Source organism: Aspergillus foveolatus (assembly GCF_047715535.1).
Source record: "Aspergillus foveolatus strain CBS 279.81 unplaced genomic scaffold BDW70scaffold_15, whole genome shotgun sequence".
NCBI lineage: Eukaryota > Fungi > Ascomycota > Eurotiomycetes > Eurotiales > Aspergillaceae > Aspergillus > Aspergillus foveolatus.
This window is the reverse complement of record NW_027396079.1, coordinates 245,444-266,366: the sequence shown is the minus strand read 5'-3', so window position 1 is coordinate 266,366 and position 20,923 is coordinate 245,444. Positions and strand designations below refer to the sequence as shown.

At 51.5% G+C, this 20,923-nt stretch overlaps 5 protein-coding genes across 5 annotated transcripts; 3 read left to right on the top strand and 2 right to left on the bottom strand.

Annotated features, from left to right (window-relative positions):
* Nucleotides 1-73: 73 nt before the first annotated feature.
* BDW70DRAFT_158613 (Sfi1 family protein) lies at nt 74-3,393 on the bottom strand (the record flags this gene model as incomplete). Its single annotated transcript, XM_073740546.1, has 2 exons — nt 74-3,252; nt 3,330-3,393. 2 exons carry the CDS (start codon nt 3,391-3,393, stop codon nt 74-76), a joined length of 3,243 nt encoding a protein of 1,080 aa, XP_073597445.1.
* A 347-nt stretch (nt 3,394-3,740) lies between these two features.
* Nucleotides 3,741-4,022, top strand: BDW70DRAFT_158612 (uncharacterized protein; the record flags this gene model as incomplete). Its single annotated transcript, XM_073740545.1, has 3 exons — nt 3,741-3,806; nt 3,860-3,955; nt 4,002-4,022. The coding sequence occupies 3 exons, from the start codon at nt 3,741-3,743 to the stop codon at nt 4,020-4,022; spliced, it is 183 nt and encodes a 60-aa protein (XP_073597444.1).
* A 175-nt stretch (nt 4,023-4,197) lies between these two features.
* On the bottom strand, nt 4,198-7,562 carry BDW70DRAFT_133438 (isoleucine--tRNA ligase ILS1). Its single transcript, XM_073736336.1, has 2 exons — nt 7,110-7,562; nt 4,198-7,047 (listed from the first exon to the last, which is right to left on the bottom strand). Exons 1-2 carry the CDS (start codon nt 7,536-7,538, stop codon nt 4,243-4,245), a joined length of 3,234 nt encoding a protein of 1,077 aa, XP_073597443.1. The 5' UTR covers nt 7,539-7,562; the 3' UTR covers nt 4,198-4,242.
* A 4,096-nt stretch (nt 7,563-11,658) lies between these two features.
* rat1 (5'->3' exoribonculease Dhp1) lies at nt 11,659-15,454 on the top strand. The gene is made up of 5 exons (XM_073736335.1): nt 11,659-12,217; nt 12,279-12,553; nt 12,601-12,726; nt 12,780-14,545; nt 14,597-15,454. Exons 1-5 carry the CDS (start codon nt 11,911-11,913, stop codon nt 15,219-15,221), a joined length of 3,099 nt encoding a protein of 1,032 aa, XP_073597442.1. The 5' UTR covers nt 11,659-11,910; the 3' UTR covers nt 15,222-15,454.
* A 585-nt stretch (nt 15,455-16,039) lies between these two features.
* On the top strand, nt 16,040-20,901 carry BDW70DRAFT_158608 (pentafunctional protein ARO1; the record flags this gene model as incomplete). The annotated part of the gene is made up of 3 exons (XM_073740544.1): nt 16,040-20,722; nt 20,777-20,825; nt 20,882-20,901. The coding sequence occupies 3 exons, from the start codon at nt 16,040-16,042 to the stop codon at nt 20,899-20,901; spliced, it is 4,752 nt and encodes a 1,583-aa protein (XP_073597441.1).
* Between the last annotated feature and the right edge of the window lie 22 nt (nt 20,902-20,923).

Genomic DNA, 20,923 nt, shown 5'->3' with positions numbered 1-20,923 from the left:
GCGAAATATCATCAGAGTATACTATAGCACACAGGACATCCCGAGCGTCAACCGTAAGAATGGCGCGGCACTCCTAAGGCCGTCGATTGGCCGATCCTTTCCCACTCGTGGGCGATTCGGGATCCTCATCAACAAACCGAACGGTGCCTAAAGCGCTCCCGCGTCCAATGCGATCCCGCCGACTGGACGTAGTACGAACAGTTACGCCTTCACGCAGAAGCCGGCTAGCGAAAGGCGTATGGAGAGGTGTTGCTGGGGTAGTGGAGACCCGTGCCAATATTCGTGCCCTCGCTGCTTGCTTGGAGGGCGAAGTCTGGGGGTTCGGCGTAGCCAACGGAGTTGTGGACGGACGCTGATTCTCAGCAGAGGCAAAGTCGTTCAGCTTAAAAGGTGTCTCGACTTGCCAGGGATCGAAGATTGACCGTTCCGTCCCCCGGGCACTAGCACGGCTTGGGTTCCTCGTGGGACTCACTAGAGGACCTGGAGCATCGCGCGCCTCAAGGCTGATCCTTGTCTTTTCTAGCCAACGGCGGAACATGCCTCTCGAGTGCTTCCTGAGATTGCGCTCTCTCATGGCATCCGCTGTCTCAGCGCTGCTGTGTATCTGAAAGACGCGAAGGCTGAGTTTGCGAAGCTGAGCGTTGGCTTGGCCCAGCACGTGCTGTCTATGCGCACTAACTGCCTGCTCCTCTAACTGGCGAGACGCGACGACGCCTTCAGCCCACCGTATTAGTTTGTCGTAGGCGATCTGTTTGAAGTAGAAGACATCTGCATCTTCACGATCTTGGAGTCGCTTTGTGGTCTTCTCATGCCAACGATCCACCAATTCAAACACAATATCCAGATTCTTCCCCCTCTCTAATTGCAGGGCTTGCTGCTCAATATCAAGAACTTCCCGCGTCTTCGACTGCCAACTTGTGAATACCTTCGACGCAAGATTGACCTTGACTTTTCGCCGAATCATTGCATAAGCTTCCTGGCGGCGACGCTTGGCCGAGTTCACCTTTGCAGCATGCCAGCGCTTGAGAGTACGAGTTGAGACAAAGTAGAATCTGGCATCCTGCGCCCACTCCTCTAATTTTGCCACATGCTCTAGCTTCGAACGCCAGGCTACGAGTGATTCCTGCACAAGGCGCGGTGCATAAAATACGTAAGCCATGTCATCGCGCTGGCGTGTCAGAACCAGTTGGTTCCGCCAAGTGGCAAGCTTCGCCCGGAGTAGATCGTCATTCCGCCGGTCTTCGTAGATATCAGCGTGATGTAGCAGCTGCGTATATTTTTCGCGGATATTTGTAACAAACGTGGAGAATACTCCTCGTGAGATCCTCTGCTCGTAGATTCGCTGCAAAAGACGGTATCGCTCCGCAATGATCCATTTGTACATGGTTTCAATCTTTAGGCGCTCCTCGATGCGTGCGCTTAACGCCTGACAACGAAGGCGGTCATTCCATGCGACCCATGAATTCCGCATAATTCTCCGTCGGTCCAACTCTCTGGCTTGGTTAAGCATGTCTATTCGTTTTACCCATTGATTGTACGCTGACCGTACGATGCGGGTATCAGCTGTGTCTGCGACGTGTGTTGCAGCCGGTGCTAGGCGAGCCTGAAGCTTCCATTCATACAGTGCGTTTCGAAGAAGCTGATGTCGTTGCATGGCCACAGCCTTCTGTTCAGCGGAGGCAATAGCTTTCGATCTTTCGCGCAAGACTTGAAGCGCAGACCCGAGCAAAAAATGTTTATCCCGGGTATCAGTTTCCTGAAGACGTTCTCTAATTGTACGAAAAGTGCGCAGCCAGTAGAGCAGCGAGCGTCTTTTGATGACGAATTCGTGCCATCTTGGAGCACGTCTCTCACATAGGCTCCAAAACCATTGCCAGTAGAGACCACGTTTCAATTTTTCATTATGCCGACTGATGGCCTTTTCATCTAGCCTCTTGATGTGAGCAGCTCTTCTCTTCCAGGTCCGGAGAGGTTGACATAAGGCGAATCGTTGAGCTTTTAGTACGTTGACAGCAGTAATCTCGCGCCATGCATTGAAGTATTTGACGCCGAGGATGTGGCGTCTAGCCGCAGTAGTTTTTTCCAGTTCATCTGAAGCCACTGCTGCCCAGTGGGTGAAGGCTTTTGTCATCAAATATACATCTCGAGCTCGCGCGGCACGCTCCTCCAGGTGATGAAAGAACTGCTCCGTTCGAGCAGCCTGCCGTTTCTCACGGATAATCGAATTCCAGGTCCCAAAGGCTTGTCGAATAAGGGTAACTCTGTCCCTATTCACGGCAACCATTTCCATATTCCGGTGAGCCTGCCGTGCCTGCACAGCTTTCTTCATCCACTGGGTTAGAATACGTCTATTGATCGCCCGTTGACGGTACATATTAAATGTCGAAGCATCCCGTAAGAGATCCGACAGCGAAGGTCGATAAAGCAATTCAGGCGGTAGATCTGGCTTCTCTATACGACCGTTGACGTCGTCAGAGACCGTCGAGTTGTCCTCACCTTCATCTTTCTCACTTTCTTCGTCTGAGCTCGATGAGCTAATAGAGCGCTTTCGCTTGGATTTTCCTGGCTTGCGCGCTTTGGCCCGAGAGGCCGCGGCCATTCTTCTGGAACGGTCCTCGTTAACGGCGGAGGAGAATTCCTTTGTCTGTTCTTTGGCTGACTGAAATGCGCCCATCTTACTAATAAGACGGCGACCTACATCCATGAATTGTGCAATAAGTTGCGTCCTGTCCGGCGACTCAGTCCTCCTGCTAGCCGCTGTATGATTTTGCGGTGATGCCTCAAACTCAGGTTTGCCGGTCTGGAGTCGCGACAACGATGACCGTGAGCTAGGACGGTTGATAAAGCTTCGAGTGGTAGGGTCGTCTCCAAGATCATATACTGAGTTGAATGACGCTCGCCGCGGTCGCGGTGTCTGAATGTTGTCTCGTGAAGCAGGACTCGGTCTTGCTCTCGGCGCAGCATCGACAACTGAGAAATTATCCGTGTAACCATCCGTATCGTTCTCTTCATTGCCAAATTCAATCACAATGCCCATCTGCTGGAGCAGGTTCTCAAATTTCTCAAACAGAGTATCCCCTGCGACGTATCCCATCTTGAACAGAAAGCGCATACAGGCATAGCCCGGATCCGTCTCCGGCCCATGTTCCTCAATCGCCGCATCGTACTCTTTGAACAAGACTCTGTAGGGAAGGCGATCGGCATCTGGATGGCGCTCCGCGCGAGTGATGACTTGGAAGAGGAAGCCGACATCTAGTGTATGGAAACTTTGTCATTAGCTTCGGAAATTCTTGGATACTCGGTACTAGAACCACAATTCAATTGCGCACCTTCGTCTGAAAGGGCCGGATCTTCATAGGATAGAGCTCTTCGCTGAGCGGGAACGGGAGGCATCGAAATATCCGCGGCCTAACGCGTGTTCTTTGCAGATGGGTCATGGAGCCGGGGAACCAAATAAACCATTGCGAGCGCTGAAGGACGATAGAACGCAAAATCTCGCCGTCCTCAAATTTTCGACGCTCAATAGCATCGATAAGACCTTTGAAAAGAAAAGAAAGCTTAGGGGAGCTAATGCCGTGGCCAATTTCTCGCTTGTTGTCGCCGACTGCAACCACTGTTCCGGTCGCGTACCCAAACATGCAAAGTGTCACGTGTTGAAGATATCGTGATTATGTAATAGTTAGTTAACATCCAGCTCTGGATGCTATCATATCCAGGATCAACCATAAGGAGAGGAAAAGATGTCATCAACACGGACACGGCCAATTGAAAAGTTTGCAAAGGCCACTTCCAAGTGTGCCACGGAGGTATGTCCGCCCGTCCCGCATCTCGGTGATAGAATTTAATCCAATAATTGCAGGCAGCTGCGTATGGCAAGTGCATTGTCGCGGACTACCAAGAAGTGCACAAGGACATGTGTGTAAAAGAGTTTATGAAACTTAAGGACTGCTTCTTGGTATAGTGCCCGGTTCTTCTAGTGAAATATGGCTGACTATCAGAAGGCGGCGTCCAAGAAAGCTTGAATGAGAGGAGATTTATTAAAAGATTACGTATAATATGGCAACTGGTGGCTTTATGCATCAGCTACGATTCCATCGTCCGAGACTCCATCGTCACTTTGGTTGTTGAAAATATTGTGGAATGGGTATAGATCAATTCATAATAGATGCTATTCTGAGAACATTAAGATCTCTACCAAGTGATATCTGGGTCTAGAAAGTAAATCATTTCTGCCTTCCCCGTCTACAGCTTCAGCAGCCGCAATAAGAAAGTGGCGTTCTGTACTTCCTGCTCCTCTTGCATGATCATACCCTCCTCATCTGCGCTAGGCAGCTTGCCATCAGCTGAATCACGTTTCTCAAGCGGCCGACGCACCGCCTTTTCGATGACCGAAGCCTGAGTGTTGAAGGCCTCTGCAATGCCGATATTGTCGGGGTCGGAGAGAACGACGTATTCCATCTTGACGTCGTCGGTTGGGACCAAGCCAGCCTTTTTACGGAGACGCTGAAGTCGGTTGACGATTTCTCGACCAAGACCCTGGTGAGCCAGTTCGGGGTACAACTTAGCGTCGAGAATAGTCAAGACTTCGGCATCAGCAGCGGGCTCTTTATCCTCGGCGGAAGCGTCCTGCTTAAGACCTTTCTTGACAACAAGGTCTCCTTCAACGAGCTCAATGCCGTCAACAAGAATCTTCTTTTCGGCAACGAACTTCTTCACATCATCGCTGGTCAATGAGGGCAGAGCCTTCTTGACCTTTTGTGCATCCTTCTTCAACTTCTTACCAAGTGTTGGCCAGTCAGCGGACACGCTGTACTGCACGTTGTACTTCTCTTCGTCGGTGGACAGAACAAGCTCCTGGATGTTGATCTCCTCAAGGATGTAGCCCTCCAGGGACTTCACATCGTCAAGGTATTGCTGATCCTGATGGATCACAACGAGGGACTTCAACGGGGTCTTCAGACCAAGAGACCGACGCTCGCGCGAAACACGGGCCATCTCAATGACCTTTTGCATCCGTGCCACTCTTCTCTCAACAACTTCATCGAACAGCTCCTCACGGACTTCGGGGAAGGGAAGGAAGTGAACGCTCCGGCTGTCCTCGCCGCGAATGGCTTCAGGAATGTGGGGAAGAAGACGCCCATAGATGTTATCGGTGAGGAAAGGTGTAAATGGGGCAAGTCCCCGAACCAAGGTGTAAAGAACCTCGAAGAGCGTGTTCAGAGCGTGCAAAGTATCATCCACACCGTTTTCTCCCTTGAGACGCTTCCGGTTGAATCGGATGTACCAGTTCGTGGTGTTTTCAATGAGGCCTAGAAGGCGAGGAACGACGGTGTACAGACGGTATCCGGCCATCTCCTGGTTAACAAACTTGAGCAGACTCTGGCAGCTGGCTAAGATCCAACGGTCCATGACGTTGGTGTTGGAAGCTTCGACTTTAGGGTCCCATATGAAATCAATTCCAGCGGTCTTCTTGAGAAGAGCTGCCTGGCCCTCAAAGAACTTGTAACTGTTCCACAGAGGAAGGAGAACCTTGGCAACAATCTCCTTGACACCAGACTCCTTGAAGCGCAGAGGCTCCGCTCGAACAACAGGAGAGTTGATGAGGTAGAGCCGGAGGGCATCCGAACCATACCGGTCCATGATAAGCGACGGGTCGGGATAGTTCTTCAACCGCTTGGACATCTTCTTTCCATCTTCTGCAAGCACGATACCGTTCACTACACAGTTCTTGAAGGGCAGCTTGCCGAATAGGTGGGTACCAAGGACGGTCAAGGTGTAGAACCAACCACGAGTTTGGTCCAGACCCTCGGCAATGAAGTCACCGGGGAAGCTCTTCTCAAATTGCTCCTTGTTTTCAAACGGATAGTGCTGCTGGGCGTACGGCATGGAACCTGATTCAAACCAACAGTCGAACACTTCACTGACGCGGCGAAGAACACCATTCCCCTTCTTGCTCGGGATTGTAATCTTATCCACCTTGTCGCGATGGATGTCAGTAATCTCCCCTTCGTAGCCACTGAGCTCTTTAAGCTCCTGAATGCTGCCAACAGCGACAACTTCGCTGAAGTCCTCGTTGGCCCAAAGAGGTAGCGGAGTACCCCAGAATCGGTTACGAGAGATGTTCCAGTCACGAGCGTTCTGAATCCAGCTAGCGAATCTCTTGTCCTTGACGGCGCTGGGAACCCAGTGCGAGTCTTCGATACCCTCGAGCATCTTGGGGATGATGGGTTGGATCTTGACGAACCATGAAGGAACTGCCCGGTAGATCAGCGGAGTGTCCGAACGCCAACAGAACGGGTAACTGTGAGTAATCTGGCTATCGACAAGCAGACGGCCAGTGCCCTTGAGATGCTTGATGATAGCCTTGTCGGCAGCCTTGACATGTTGGCCCTGGAACTCGGGAACCTCGGATGTGAAGCAGCCCATGTCGTCGACCGGGTTAGGCGGAGGGCGGGTCTCATCAATGACACCTCCTTCCACACCGACCTTGTAATCATCCTCACCGTACGAAGGAGCCTGGTGGACAATACCAGTACCGTCATCGGCAGTGACATATGTGGCGTTCAGGACGCGGTACCCGTGGTCCTTGAAGGTCTCGTAAAAGTAGTTGAAAAGAGGCTGGTACTTCCAATCTTTCATCTCTGATCCCTTAAATTTCGAGACAATTTTGAATTTGGCTTTCTTGGGGTCCTTATAGATAGTTCGAAGCAGAGACTCGAGCAGGATGTAGTGCTTTCCGGAAGCTTCATCAAAGATTTTGATATATTCGAAATCCGGGTGTACCGCGAGGGCAGTGTTAGAAGGAAGGGTCCAGGGCGTGGTTGTCCACGCAAGAAGACATGTCTCTGGATCATCCAGGAGGGGAAATGTGACCACAATGGCGGGATCCTGAACGTCCTTGTAATTTTGCTGAGCTTCGAAGTTGGAAAGCGGGGTGTTTAGCGCAGTCGAGTAGGGCATGACACGGAAGCCCTTGTAAACAAGTCCTTTGTCGAACAGCTGCTTGAAAACCCACCACACGGATTCCATAAACGAGGTGTTCATAGTCTGGATGGCGAAAGTCAGGTCAGTTCTCGCGCGCGAACCCCCTCGAGCCTGGAAAGACTAACCTTGTAGTCATTGTCAAAGTCAATCCAGCGGCCAAGCCGCTCAATGGTTTCTCGCCACTCAGACGCAAACCTCATGACAATGGCCCTGCACTCTTCGTTGTACTTTTCAATTCCAAGTTTCTCGACGGCCTCCAACCCAGACATGCCCAATTTCTTGTCGATTTCGTACTCAATGGGCACACCGTGGGTATCCCAACCGAATCGTCGCTCAACATAGTGACCCTTCATTGACCAGTATCGGGGAATAATGTCTTTGATGGTGGAAGCCAACAAATGGCCATAATGGGGGAGACCGGTAGCGAACGGGGGACCATCGTAGAAGGTGTACGGTTTCCGACCCTTTGAGAGTTCGACCTGCCTCTGGAAGGCATTAATCTCTTTCCATCGCTTGAGGATGGTCTCCTCCTCTTTGGGAAAGTCGATGGACATGGTGGAATCGCAGCGTGATAGTTGTCGTAGCGCACAGCGGTGGCCGCGGGGTAGAAGCGCTTTTTGAAGAAAAAGTAGTGAGTCACCCCGCGCCCTGCCGACTTACCGTACGCCAAGACCCACTCAGTCGCTTGAGCACGCCCAGTCTCTATAGGTTTCTTGGTATACGGAGTACAAGGTACTGCTATATCATATGTTGGAGAAGTATGTTACATTGCCTCCAGCATATAGAACGCGGTATATGTATCTAGAATGTCATTCGATCACCCATCCTCCTCGTCACTCTCGTCGTCACCATCATCATCCTCGTCTTCGGATACTTCCTCACCCAACTCCTTCAGCCGTTTCTGAAGCAAAGATTAGTATTCCGACCAACCATAGCTATCCATGCATTTCTGACTCACCTTGTTCTCGTTCCTCTTAGCCTCAAGATCGCCGAATACAATCAGGAGGTCTTCAAGCTCGGATTGCACTGACTGGCGGGCTTCTTCTTTCTCCTTGGTCTCCCGGAGCGCCTTCTCGAGCGCCTTTTGTGTTTCTTCAAGCGCGTGTGCAGCCTTCCGTGCCTCGGCTTCTAGCCTTTCGACTTCACTTTCAGCTTGTTGCGCTCTATTCTCAAGCGCGGAGCACTTCGAAGAGTAATCCTCCCTCACAGCTTCAAGGTCTTGCGTAGATTGTTCCTTCACTGTGTTGAGTTCTGCCCGTACCGTCTCGTTGGCGGACTCAAGCTTGACAACTTCGGACTCATGTTGTTGCTTTGCACTATCCAGTTCCAATTGAAGGCCCTGAATTATTTTCTGCAAGTCGGAGACTTCGTTGGCACGCTGCTCTTTTGTGGATTCCACTTCTGATTTCAATGTCTCGAGTTCCGATTCAAGCTTGGCGACGTCAGATCTATACTGTTCAGCCTTTTCAGCCTTTTTCTGAGCATCTTGAACAGCACTGTTGAGATCAGCGATCTCAGCGGCTTGCCTTTTACTAGATTGATCGGCCTCCGAATTCAGATCCTCGAGTTTTGATTGAAGCTCGACGATTTCTGACTCGTACTGTTCGGCTTTGTCGGCCTTTGACTGCACACTCTGGACAATGTGGTTGAGATTAGCGACCTCGGCTGCGTGCTGTTCCCTTGATCGATCCGCCTCAGACTCCAAAGCGTCGATCCTTGCCGTCAGTTCGCGGGTCTCATCAGTATACAGTTCTCTGACATGCGCTAATTCTGACTCCAATGATTGGATTCTCTTCTGAAGGCTAGCCACTTCACTCTCGTGCCTTTCTTTGAATTTAGCATTTTTTTTTTCATTTTCATAAGATGTCTCTCGCAGTTGAGCATCGATGGCTCGGAGTTGCTCCCCATGTAGCTTTAATAACTCGTTCTTCGCTTGTTTGTGCTGCTCATCCAAAGACTTTATTTCCTGCTCATGGTGTTTCTGAAGTGCCTCGTAACTCTGTTTTAGTTTCGCAACCTCCAAGCTACTTGAGTCCCTGGACTTGCGATGCTCGGCCAGCTCATGATCGAGCTTATGCCTTAAAGAGACAAGCTCCGACTCAAGTTTTTGAACCAGTTGGTTTCTTTCTTCAACCTCGGATTTGAGAGAGTCAACCAGTTCACGCGAAACACCACGTTCAACCCCGTTCGTAATCACGGAAATTTCGATCCCAGGCTCACAATCGATTGCCCGCGTCAAGCGACTGAAGTTATCTTTAAGAAATTCAACAAATACCCTGTCAAAGAAGATATCGGGAAGTCCTCCCTCATAGTTTGCTCCTATAGTTTGCGGCAAGACCTCGAAATCTCGAACCAAAGGAGACTCTCTAAGTCGTGTGATTTTGTCGATGTACTGCTCTCGGCCTAGCTGTTCCAGTAATAGCTTGTGCAAAGTCTTGCGTGGAATAGGCGAGTCTTTTGAAGAAAACTCGTAGATGATTCCCAGTAAAATAGTGCAAAGACCAGGCACGAGCACGTTGGCGGCGCCCCTATGTTTGGTCTCTTGCAACAGGGTTTGGATACTGCTACCCTCCCCGAGAAAGTCATTCACAGCGTCAGGATCTTCAAACAGCCAGCCGCAAAGCAGCATCAAATAGCCGAGGGATATCCTCTCGTCGTCTCCGCGCTGTATGCCCGTGATGAGGTTTCCGGCAATTGTTTGGATGCAAGTTATGACCTCTTCGCCATTTTCAGCGTCGCCCTCTGTCACTCCCATAGCGACCGACTTCGCCTCACTGTTCTCAAACAGCAAGTGAAACATCAAAACGGATGCCATCCAGGTTTGATAGGGATCAGCGTTCCCTCGTAGCTCTGGGGGCGTAAGCAGCACAGTCAGTATGTTAGGTATCTCGTCTTGACCGCTAACGTGCCCGTTTATTGCCCTCCCTAGTACATGAACGCGAATCCCTGTATGATTGGTGAAAAAAGCCTTAACACATTCACAAGCTGCAAGGCGCGCATCAAGAAGCTGGATTGGAGCAGGTTCGAGTGAAAGTTTAAGCAATGCTTCGATCACGTTGATTCGAGGAAGTGGCTTTGCAGCATTGTTGCCGTTCACACCATCACTTGCTTGGCCGGCACCCCAGAAGACTTCAACGTCTCCAAAGCGCTCTTGTAGTGGTTGGTTGCCGCGGATTAAATCGGCACAGGTTGATAGGGCCTACGGGGTTAGAAGTAAATCTTGACCTGTAACAACCGTTCACTAACCTTGGCTGTAACGTTAACACTAAATTTCTGGCCGAAAGCCGTGCTCAAGACTTGTTCAACCACACCGGTATTCCAAAAGGCCATCTGGTTAGCAGGAGTATTGACACCACCTTTCACCAAGAAAAGCTGGATGATCACCAGTAGACCCCAGACGTTCTTGTCCCGCTGGGCGAGCGCCCACTGTGGAGTAGGCTCATCGGGGTCCTGCTCCCGGTTGACTTCAGCAAGCAGCTTTGCCAGTCTCTGTATACAACCCGTTTCCCGAAAGTACGACTGATTAGGAATGTTGAGCCTCAACAGGTTGGCGAGTAGTGAGAGGCAGTCGCCAATAACCTCTGACCCGTGTACCAAACCACCTTCTGATTCTATCAGCGAACATATAGTCTCAAAGGCACTTTCGAAAGCGACTAATTTCTGTAATTCTTCCGAAGTAGGTGTCAAGGCGATGAGGAGCAGCAGTGCTTCTGCAAGACGTAAAGCGCCGGTCAGCTGGACGTTCACCATTTCTCCCACTTAATAGACCGAACATGCGTACCATTTCGTACCGGCTCCCGCGCATCCCCCAGTGTGCTCACTAGCCTAGGAATGCCCAGTGGTGCTGTTAGGATACATTCCTGCGTTCTCTCGGGTCGGGCGCTCGAAATCTGGAACATAAGTTGTAACGAATATAGACGGGAATAGAAGTCCCTGGTATCTAGGAGATCTAGGAGTGCTGTGATATTGTCTTGCCGCTTTGATTCGTTAGCGAATTTAGCATAGCAACCCGCGGCCGTCCATACCTGGGTAAATTCGTCAGATAACCAAAGAGCTATCTCGTCAGAAGCCTCAGGCTAGACAGAGAAGTCAGTTAGTCCAGTACAATATAACGGTCGAGAAACAAACACTGCTTTCATCGGGCGAGAACAGCATCAACAAGGTCTCCAGGACGACTTTGAGAGTGTCGACATCCTCCCGGTCATTTCGGAGGCTGCTAATAAGCGGTCGGAGAGCACCCGACGCGACAGACGCAGGATATATCTTCGCAAAGCTCCTTAGTCCTTGTATAGCTGCTCTCCGGTCCTCCAGTAACGTGGCGCTCTGCAGCCTATTTGTTAAGATGTTGATCGTGTCCGTCGCCGTTTGTTTGGCGGGTGCCTGCGATTCGAGGATTCGAAACATCGCAACGGGTCATTCGATATTTCATGGTCACCGGTGGCCGGAGGAGTAGCAATCGATATACATCGAACAATTGTGAAGAGATTGAGCGATCGGTGAACGGTAAGTTGTTCTTTCGGCGTTAGCTACATACAAGTCAACAAGCCCACCGCCAAGTGGCCGCTACCATAGAGCCAGTCGGAACCGCGACAAAAGAAGCGCCGACAGCCGCAACCTTCGGCCGGCGACTCTCGCCTGTCGCATTCGCAGAGTTCTCATTGTTTCCTCGTTTCTTTTTAATCTAACCACGGCCTGCTTCTATTTTTTCCCCCGGAGCAGTGTCCGTTCCTAGTGAGGACCATTTTTAAACTCACAAGACATTTTTTTTGCGGAGACATCCGTCCAGTTCGAGTGTTTGAATCGCTGATGGAGCATCACGTTGGGCGTGGCTAAAATTTCTAGTTTACGTTATTCGAGTCAGAAAAGAATCCAATATTCTTTTTCACGTTCCTCTTGCTCATCGTATATCTTCCTGATACCTTCATCATGGGTGTTCCGGCTCTGTTCAGATGGCTCTCCAAGAAATATCCGAAGATTATCTCCTCGGTAATCGAGGAACTGCCTCAGGAGGTCAATGGGGAAGAAATTCCGGTTGACATCACCGGCCCAAATCCAAACGGCGAAGAGATGGATAATCTGTATCTCGATATGAACGGCATTGTCCATCCGTGTACGCATCCAGAGGGCAAGCCGCCACCCGCGAATGAGCAGGAGATGATGATCGAGATTTTTAAATACACAGATCGGGTCGTGAATATGGTCCGTCCTCGGAAGCTCTTGATGATTGCCGTTGGTATGTTTCCCGTGTTCCTTGTTTTGTGGGATCTTTGATTAATCCAACGATTCTATTGCAGATGGTGTTGCCCCCCGCGCAAAGATGAACCAACAGCGAGCACGTCGATTCAGATCTGCTCAAGAAGCCAGGGAACAGGACGAGAAGAAACAGGAGTTCCAGAAAATGCTTGCGAAACAGAATGGGGACAAAGAACAAGGGCTCCAAGAAGAGGTTATCCAGAAGACTTGGGACAGCAACGTTATCACTCCCGGAACACCGTTCATGGACATTCTTGCAGCATCCTTGCGGTACTGGATAGCGTACAAGCTTAACACTGATCCCGCCTGGGAAAAGGTTAGTTTTCTGTCAGTAATGAAGTGTCGAGATTCTCATCGAAATAGTTGAAAATCATCATCTCCGATGCCACAGTGCCCGGTGAAGGTGAACATAAGATCATGGAATTCATCCGCTCGCAGCGCGCTTCGCCTGAACATGACCCCAATGCTCGTCATGTTATTTACGGATTGGTATGTCTCTTCCAGCTTAAATCCAAACATGAGCTGATGTAAAATCTTGACAGGACGCGGACCTGATCATGTTAGGTTTGGCTACTCACGAGCCCCACTTTAGAGTGTTGCGAGAAGATGTGTTCTTCCAGGAGTCCAAACAGCGGACATGTCATCTCTGCGGTCAGCCTGGCCATAAAGCGGAAGAGTGCAGAGGCCAAGCCAAAGAGAAGAATGGAGAGTTCGACGAGAAAGGAAAAGGTGCAACGCTCAAGCCGTTTATCTGGCTCCATGTTTCAATTCTTCGAGAATATCTTGCGGCGGAACTTTACGTCCCGCACCAACCGTTCCCGTTCGATCTTGAGAGGGCACTAGATGATTGGGTTTTCATGTGTTTCTTTGTAGGAAACGATTTCCTCCCGCACTTGCCGTCCTTGGACATTCGTGAGGATGGTATCGACACTTTGATTGCAATCTGGCGTGATAATATCCCCCTAATGGGTGGATATCTGACTCAGGATGGGCGCGTGGACCTAAAGAAAGCTCAGCTTATTCTTCAAGGTCTTGCTAAGCAAGAAGATGCTATCTTTCGCCGTCGTAGGCAGGCAGAAGAGAGAAAGCTTGCCAACGAGAAGAGACGCAAGCAGGAAGAGAAGGCACGCAATGAGGAGCGCGCCAGGAAACGAAGGCGAAGCTCTCCCTCTTACGATGCGATTGAATCACCCACTCATGCTAAGCCGCGCAGTGCTGGTGCAGCTGCAGCGCCGCCAGCTGGCCTTGAGCTGATCACCCCTGCCAGAGGTGAACTGGCCCGGCAGACCCGAGAACTGACTCATAGTATGGTGGTCAATCGCGGCAACGTCTATCGGGCCAATATGGCTAATAAGAGCGCGGCCGCTGTCTTGAAAAGCAAACTACTGGGAGGGCAGGACGGCCAGCCCTCTGACGATGGAGAGTCAACCGCAGAGTCGGACGCACAACTTGACGCTGCAGGACCTGTTCTCGGCAAACGAAAGGCAGATGAGGCAGAGGTCGGACAGCTCGGTACCGAGACGCCAGACAAGCCGGAACCCGCCAAGGAGGATGAGCTGCCGCCAGACACAGTCCGCCTGTGGGAAGAAGGATACGCAGACCGATATTATGAACAAAAGTTTGGCGTTGACCCACAGGACAAGGAGTTCCGTCACAAAGTTGCGAGGGCGTACGCCGAAGGCCTCGCTTGGGTTCTGTTATACTATTTCCAAGGGTGTCCGTCCTGGACTTGGTACTACCCGTACCATTACGCGCCTTTCGCTGCGGACTTTGTGGATATCGGTGACATGGAGTTATCATTTGAGAAAGGCACTCCATTCAAGCCTTATGAGCAGCTTATGGGCGTTCTCCCTGCGTCCTCGAATCATGCTATACCAAAGGTGTTCCACTCATTAATGACCGAGCCCGACAGCGAGATCATTGACTTCTACCCCGAGGATTTCCCGGTCGACCTGAATGGCAAGAAGTTTGCCTGGCAAGGTGTGGTCTTGCTGCCCTTCATTGATGAGAAGCGACTTCTGGCTGCCATGTCCAAGAAATACCCCCTCTTAACTGAGGATGAAAAGGCTCGCAACACCGTGGGTCGGGACGTGCTGCTATTATCAGAAAGCCACCCGCTCTATCAAGATCTCGTCTCAAATTTCTACTCTAAGAAGCAAGGCGCTCCAAAGTACAAACTCAACATGCGGGTGAGCGATGGACTTGCAGGCAAAGTTGAGAAGAACGAGGCGTATATTCCGCACAGCTCCCTCGTGTCATCTCTGGAGGAGTATGGTATGCCATCATTGGAGGATGACCGTTCGATAATGTAAGTTGCTTCTCTTGGTGATCGTTGCCACTGACTAACGTGGCTTCCCAGGGTCAATTACGAGATACCCAAATCAACCAACACTCACAAGTCCATGCTTCTCCGGGGAGTGAAATTTGGTCCTCCAGCCTTGGACAATGCAGATATCCAGGCTACCAAGTCTAGAGCCCAGCACTCCGGACGCTCGTACGGCGGAGCACCTTTCCGCGGCGGTCGAGGGGGACGTATGAATTATGCCGGTGACAGACAGAGTCACGGCAACGATAGGCCAAACCCGTTTGCAGCACACCTTGATCCCAAGTTTATGCCTGGGGCCAACCCCGGGGCTCCGATGGGGATGCCCTCTGGTTGGGTCCCTCCCTCTCGCAATTTTTCGAGGGGGCCGCCGCCTCCTCCCCGTGGAGGAACGTCCTATGGATACGGCTCGCAGCAATATGGTTCCTATGGTGGGTATGGACAGCAGCAAAACTATCAACAATCAAATCACGGCCAAAGCGACTTTTATGGTCGGGGTCCGCCAGCGCACTACAACAATGGCCCGGCTGATTACTACAGTGGGCGGCCATCAGGCTATGGGTCGCAAGATCCTCGAGGCGGAGGCTACAACCGTGGCGGTTACAGAGGCGGCCGAGACACTTATTCCTCAAGTGGCCATGGCGGATACGGCCGATACTAGGGGGTAGTGTGGACGATGTCCCTTCACCGGTGATAAATGATGTGGTCATGCATGCTGGAGATTCGGACGCTGTGAATCATTTATTGGCTCGAGTTTTGCTTTTTCTTTTTTCTTTCTCTCTTTCATTAATTGTTATTCTTTGTGTTGGGATTACGGACGGCGTTTATGAACTGGAGTGCATTCTCATATCTTCAGTATAGAGTAAAATAGATCAATAAGCGATGCGAAAGGTACATGTTCCCTCAATATTGATTGATATATTGGAGTCACCCTGTGCACTTTGTGCGGAGTAATAGTAGGTAGATGCACGAACAAGGAGTGTGCCGAGCGACGACATCGGAGCTGCGGGGAGAAAAATCCCCAAGGGATTATTTTTCAATGAGTCAATTGGGTCAAGTCGTACACTTTTCCTTTGCCCGCACCTCCAACACCCAGTCCGCCACTCCTTCAATCTCAATTCATCTTGGGCTTGTAAGGTTTGCTCCTTTCTGCTTTCGATCTCTCTTCTGAAAGGTCAGTTCCAACCTTCGACTCATCCTCAACCCCTCTCATAAAATCTCCGGTACCGCACCGTTCATTGCGCTCTGAATGCGCCTCGAGCTCAGCTCGTAGCTAGGCCATCTCTGAGCTTCAATGTTGGCTGCGAACAAAAATATCTAACTTTTCGCTCGTAAATTAGGTTATAATTCTCTGCCATCAACGAGTTTTCGCAGTTGGACAATTGAGGGATCGCTCGGGAGCTCCGTCGCAAGCATTCTTCAAGCATGAACTAGAGACACCGATATCTCACTCTATTATCTTCGCTGTTCTCGTTTACCATGTCGAACCCTACAAAAATCAGCATCCTTGGCCGGGAAAGCATTATCGCTGATTTCGGGCTTTGGCGAAACTATGTGGCTAAAGACCTGATCAGCGACTGCTCCTCCACCACCTACGTCCTTGTCACTGATACGAATATCGGATCGATATATACCCCCAGCTTCGAAGAAGCTTTTCGGAATGCTGCCGCCGCCATCACTCCCTCCCCACGCCTCCTTATTTACAATGCTCCCCCCGGAGAAGTTTCCAAGTCCCGACAGACGAAGGCCGATATTGAGGATTGGATGTTGAGTCAAAACCCTCCATGTGGCCGCGATACTGTTGTAATTGCATTGGGTGGAGGAGTCATCGGAGATCTGACGGGGTTCGTCGCTTCGACCTACATGCGCGGTGTCCGTTATGTGCAGGTTCCCACTACTCTTCTGGCCATGGTAGATTCATCAATCGGCGGGAAAACTGCTATCGACACTCCGCTGGGTAAGAACCTGATCGGCGCAATTTGGCAACCGACGAAAATCTACATTGACCTTGAGTTCTTGGAGACGCTGCCGGTGAGAGAGTTCATCAATGGTATGGCAGAGGTCATCAAGACTGCAGCGATCTCTAGCGAAGAAGAGTTCACAGCTTTAGAGGAGAACGCGGAGACAATTTTGAAGGCGGTCCGTCGCGAGGTCAGGCCAGGAGAACATCGGTTTGAGGGCATAGAAGAGATTCTGAAGGCCCGAATTCTGGCATCTGCGCGGCACAAGGCGTTTGTGGTCTCAGCAGACGAACGAGAGGGTGGCCTCCGGAACCTTTTGAACTGGGGTCACTCTATTGGCCATGCTATTGAAGCCATTCTGACGCCGCAAATTCTCCACGGAGAGTGTGTCGCAATCGGTATGGTGAAGGAAGCAGAACTGGCCCGTCATCTCGGTATCCTGAAGGGCGTTGCAGTCTCCCGCATTGTCAAATGTCTCGCTGCCTACGGACTGCCCACCTCGCTGAAAGACGCTCGCATCCGGAAATTGACCGCCGGCAAGCACTGCTCGGTCGATCAGTTGATGTTTAACATGGCTCTGGATAAGAAGAACGATGGCCCTAAGAAGAAGATTGTCCTCCTTTCCGCCATTGGAACTACATATGAGCCCCGCGCCAGCGTTGTTGCCAACGAGGATATTCGCGTGGTCCTTGCTCCCAGCATTGAGGTGCACCCAGGTGTTGCACAGTCCTCAAATGTCATCTGTGCACCTCCTGGATCCAAAAGTATTTCGAACCGGGCCTTGGTCTTGGCCGCCCTCGGCTCAGGTACTTGCCGCATCAAAAACTTGCTGCACTCCGATGATACGGAAGTGATGCTAAACGCCCTGGAAAGACTCGGCGCTGCGACCTTTTCCTGGGAAGAGGAAGGTGAAGTTCTGGTGGTGAACGGGAAAGGGGGAAATTTACAAGCATATCCCTCGCCATTGTACCTTGGAAACGCTGGTACAGCTTCCCGATTCCTCACAACCGTCGCTACCCTTGCCAACTCAAGCACCGTTGATTCCAGCGTCCTTACCGGTAATAACCGCATGAAGCAACGTCCTATCGGAGACTTGGTAGATGCATTGACCGCCAACGGTGCTTCCATCGAATACGTTGAAAGGGCGGGCAGTTTGCCTCTCAAGATCGCTGCTTCGGGCGGTTTTGCCGGAGGAAACATCAACCTGGCCGCCAAGGTCTCATCGCAGTACGTCTCTTCACTGCTCATGTGTGCTCCTTATGCCAAGGAGCCTGTCACTCTGAGGCTGGTCGGCGGGAAGCCTATCTCTCAACCGTACATTGATATGACAACGGCAATGATGCGTTCGTTTGGCATTGATGTACAAAAGTCGACAACCGAAGAGCACACCTACCACATTCCCCAGGGCCGTTACGTGAACCCTGCGGAATACGTTATCGAAAGTGACGCCAGCTCCGCCACTTACCCACTCGCCGTTGCAGCCGTCACTGGCACTACCTGCACCGTTCCCAACATTGGCTCGGCTTCGCTGCAAGGAGATGCTCGTTTCGCTGTCGAGGTTTTGAGGCCCATGGGATGTACTGTGGAGCAGACTGAAACTTCCACTACCGTCACTGGACCGTCGGACGGCATCTTGCGGCCACTTCCCAACGTGGATATGGAACCCATGACCGATGCGTTCCTCGGTGCTTCCGTACTAGCAGCCATAGCCCGTGGAAAAGATTCAAACCACACCACCCGTATCTACGGTATTGCCAACCAGCGTGTCAAAGAATGCAACCGCATCAAAGCCATGAAGGATGAGCTTGCCAAATTTGGTGTTATCTGCCGCGAGCACGACGACGGTCTCGAGATTGACGGTATTGACCGCTCAACCCTGCGCCAGCCTGCCGGCGGTGTTTTCTGCTATGACGACCACCGAGTTGCGTTCAGCTTTAGCGTCCTCTCTCTTATAACACCCCAGCCGACACTTATTCTCGAGAAGGAATGTGTTGGGAAGACATGGCCCGGCTGGTGGGATACTCTCCGTCAACTATTCAAGGTGAAGCTTGAAGGCAAGGAATTAGAAGAAGAGCCTGTGGCTGCCAGTGGGCCCGACCGGGCTAACGCTTCAATTTACATTATTGGCATGCGTGGTGCTGGAAAGTCGACAGCTGGCAACTGGGTTTCTAAGGCGCTCAACCGGCCATTCGTCGATCTAGATACAGAGCTTGAGACTGTCGAGGGCATGACTATTCCGGACATCATCAAGACCCGCGGTTGGCAAGGCTTTAGAGATGCGGAGCTGGAAATCCTGAAACGTACCTTGAAGGAACGCTCGAGAGGATACGTATTTGCTTGTGGTGGCGGTGTAGTTGAGATGCCTGAAGCTCGGAAATTGCTGACCGACTACCATAAGACCAAGGGCAACGTTCTACTCCTCATGCGTGACATCAAGAAGATTATGGACTTTTTGTCAATCGACAAGACCCGTCCTGCTTACGTCGAGGATATGATGGGCGTGTGGCTCCGACGGAAGCCGTGGTTCCAGGAATGCAGTAACATTCAATATTACAGCCGAGATGCTTCACCCAGTGGGCTGGCTCGCGCGTCCGAGGACTTTAACCGGTTTCTGCAGGTAGCTACCGGACAGATTGACAGCCTCAGTATTATCAAGGAGAAAGAGCACTCTTTCTTTGTGTCGCTGACTCTACCTGATCTACGTGAAGCAGGCGACATCCTCGAGAAAGTGTGTGTCGGATCTGACGCTGTGGAGCTACGGGTCGATCTTCTTAAGGATCCCGCCTCGAATAGCGACATTCCGTCTGTTGACTATGTCGTAGAGCAGCTCTCTTTTCTGCGAAGTCGTGTCACACTCCCTGTCATCTTCACCATCCGTACTCAGAGCCAGGGCGGTCGTTTCCCCGATAACGCCCATGACGCTGCGTTGGAGCTGTACCGTCTTGCATTTAGGTCCGGATGTGAATTTGTCGATCTTGAGATCGCCTTCCCTGAGGACATGCTGCGGGCCGTTACGGAGATGAAGGGCTTCTCCAAGATTATTGCGTCGCACCATGACCCCAAGGGCGAGCTTTCTTGGGCCAACATGTCCTGGATCAAGTTCTACAATAAAGCGCTTGAATACGGTGACATTATCAAACTTGTGGGTGTTGCACGAAACATCGACGACAACACAGCTCTGCGGAAGTTCAAGAACTGGGCTGCCGATGCTCACGATGTCCCTCTCATTGCCATCAACATGGGTGACCAGGGGCAGCTGAGCCGCATCCTCAACGGCTTCATGACACCCGTCTCTCACCCTAGCCTGCCATTCAAGGCAGCTCCCGGCCAACTCTCCGCAACCGAGATCCGCAAGGGCCTGTCTCTCATGGGTGAAATCAAGACCAAGAAGTTCGCCATCTTCGGCAGTCCCGTCTCCCAATCCCGCTCCCCTGCTCTCCACAACACCCTCTTTGCCCAGGTCGGCCTCCCCCATAACTACACCCGCCTGGAGACTACCAACGCCCAAGATGTGCGGGAGTTCATCCGCTCCCCTGACTTCGGCGGCGCTTCCGTAACAATTCCGCTCAAGCTCGACATCATGCCCCTCCTCGACGAAGTTGCCGCGGAAGCCGAGATCATCGGTGCTGTCAACACAATCATTCCCGTGTCAACTGGCAAGAACACCCCACCACGCCTGGTCGGCCGCAACACCGACTGGCAGGGAATGATTTTGTCCCTCCGCAAAGCGGGCGTCTACGGACCCAAGAGAAAGGATCAAGCGCAGTCCGCCCTCGTCGTCGGCGGCGGCGGCACAGCCCGTGCAGCCATCTACGCCCTGCACAACATGGGTTACTCTCCCATCTACATCGTTGGCCGCACCCCGTCTAAGCTGGAAAACATGGTCTCTACTTTCCCCAGCAGCTACAACATCCGCATCGTTGAGAGCCCTTCAAGCTTCGAGTCTGTCCCGCACGTCGCGATCGGTACAATCCCCGCCGATCAACCAATTGACCCAACAATGCGTGAGACACTGTGCCACATGTTCGAGCGCGCGCAGGAGGCAGACGCTGAGGCTGTGAAGGCAATTGAGCATGCGCCGCGTATCCTGCTTGAGATGGCGTACAAGCCGCAGGTGACCGCACTGATGAGGTTGGCGTCTGATTCGGGCTGGAAGACTATTCCTGGTTTGGAGGTGCTAGTTGGTCAAGGGTGGTATCAGGTTTGTTTCCTTGCTTTCTATCATATTCATTGCATGCGAGCTAACTGAACGTAGTTTAAATACTGGACTGGGATCTCGCCGCTATATGAGAGTGCCAGGGCATGTAGCTCCCCCCTCATTCAACTAAAGCATAACCACTGCTAACATCACCCCTTCTAGGCTGCGGTTTTGGAGTCTGAATAGAGTAGTAGAACCAAAAAA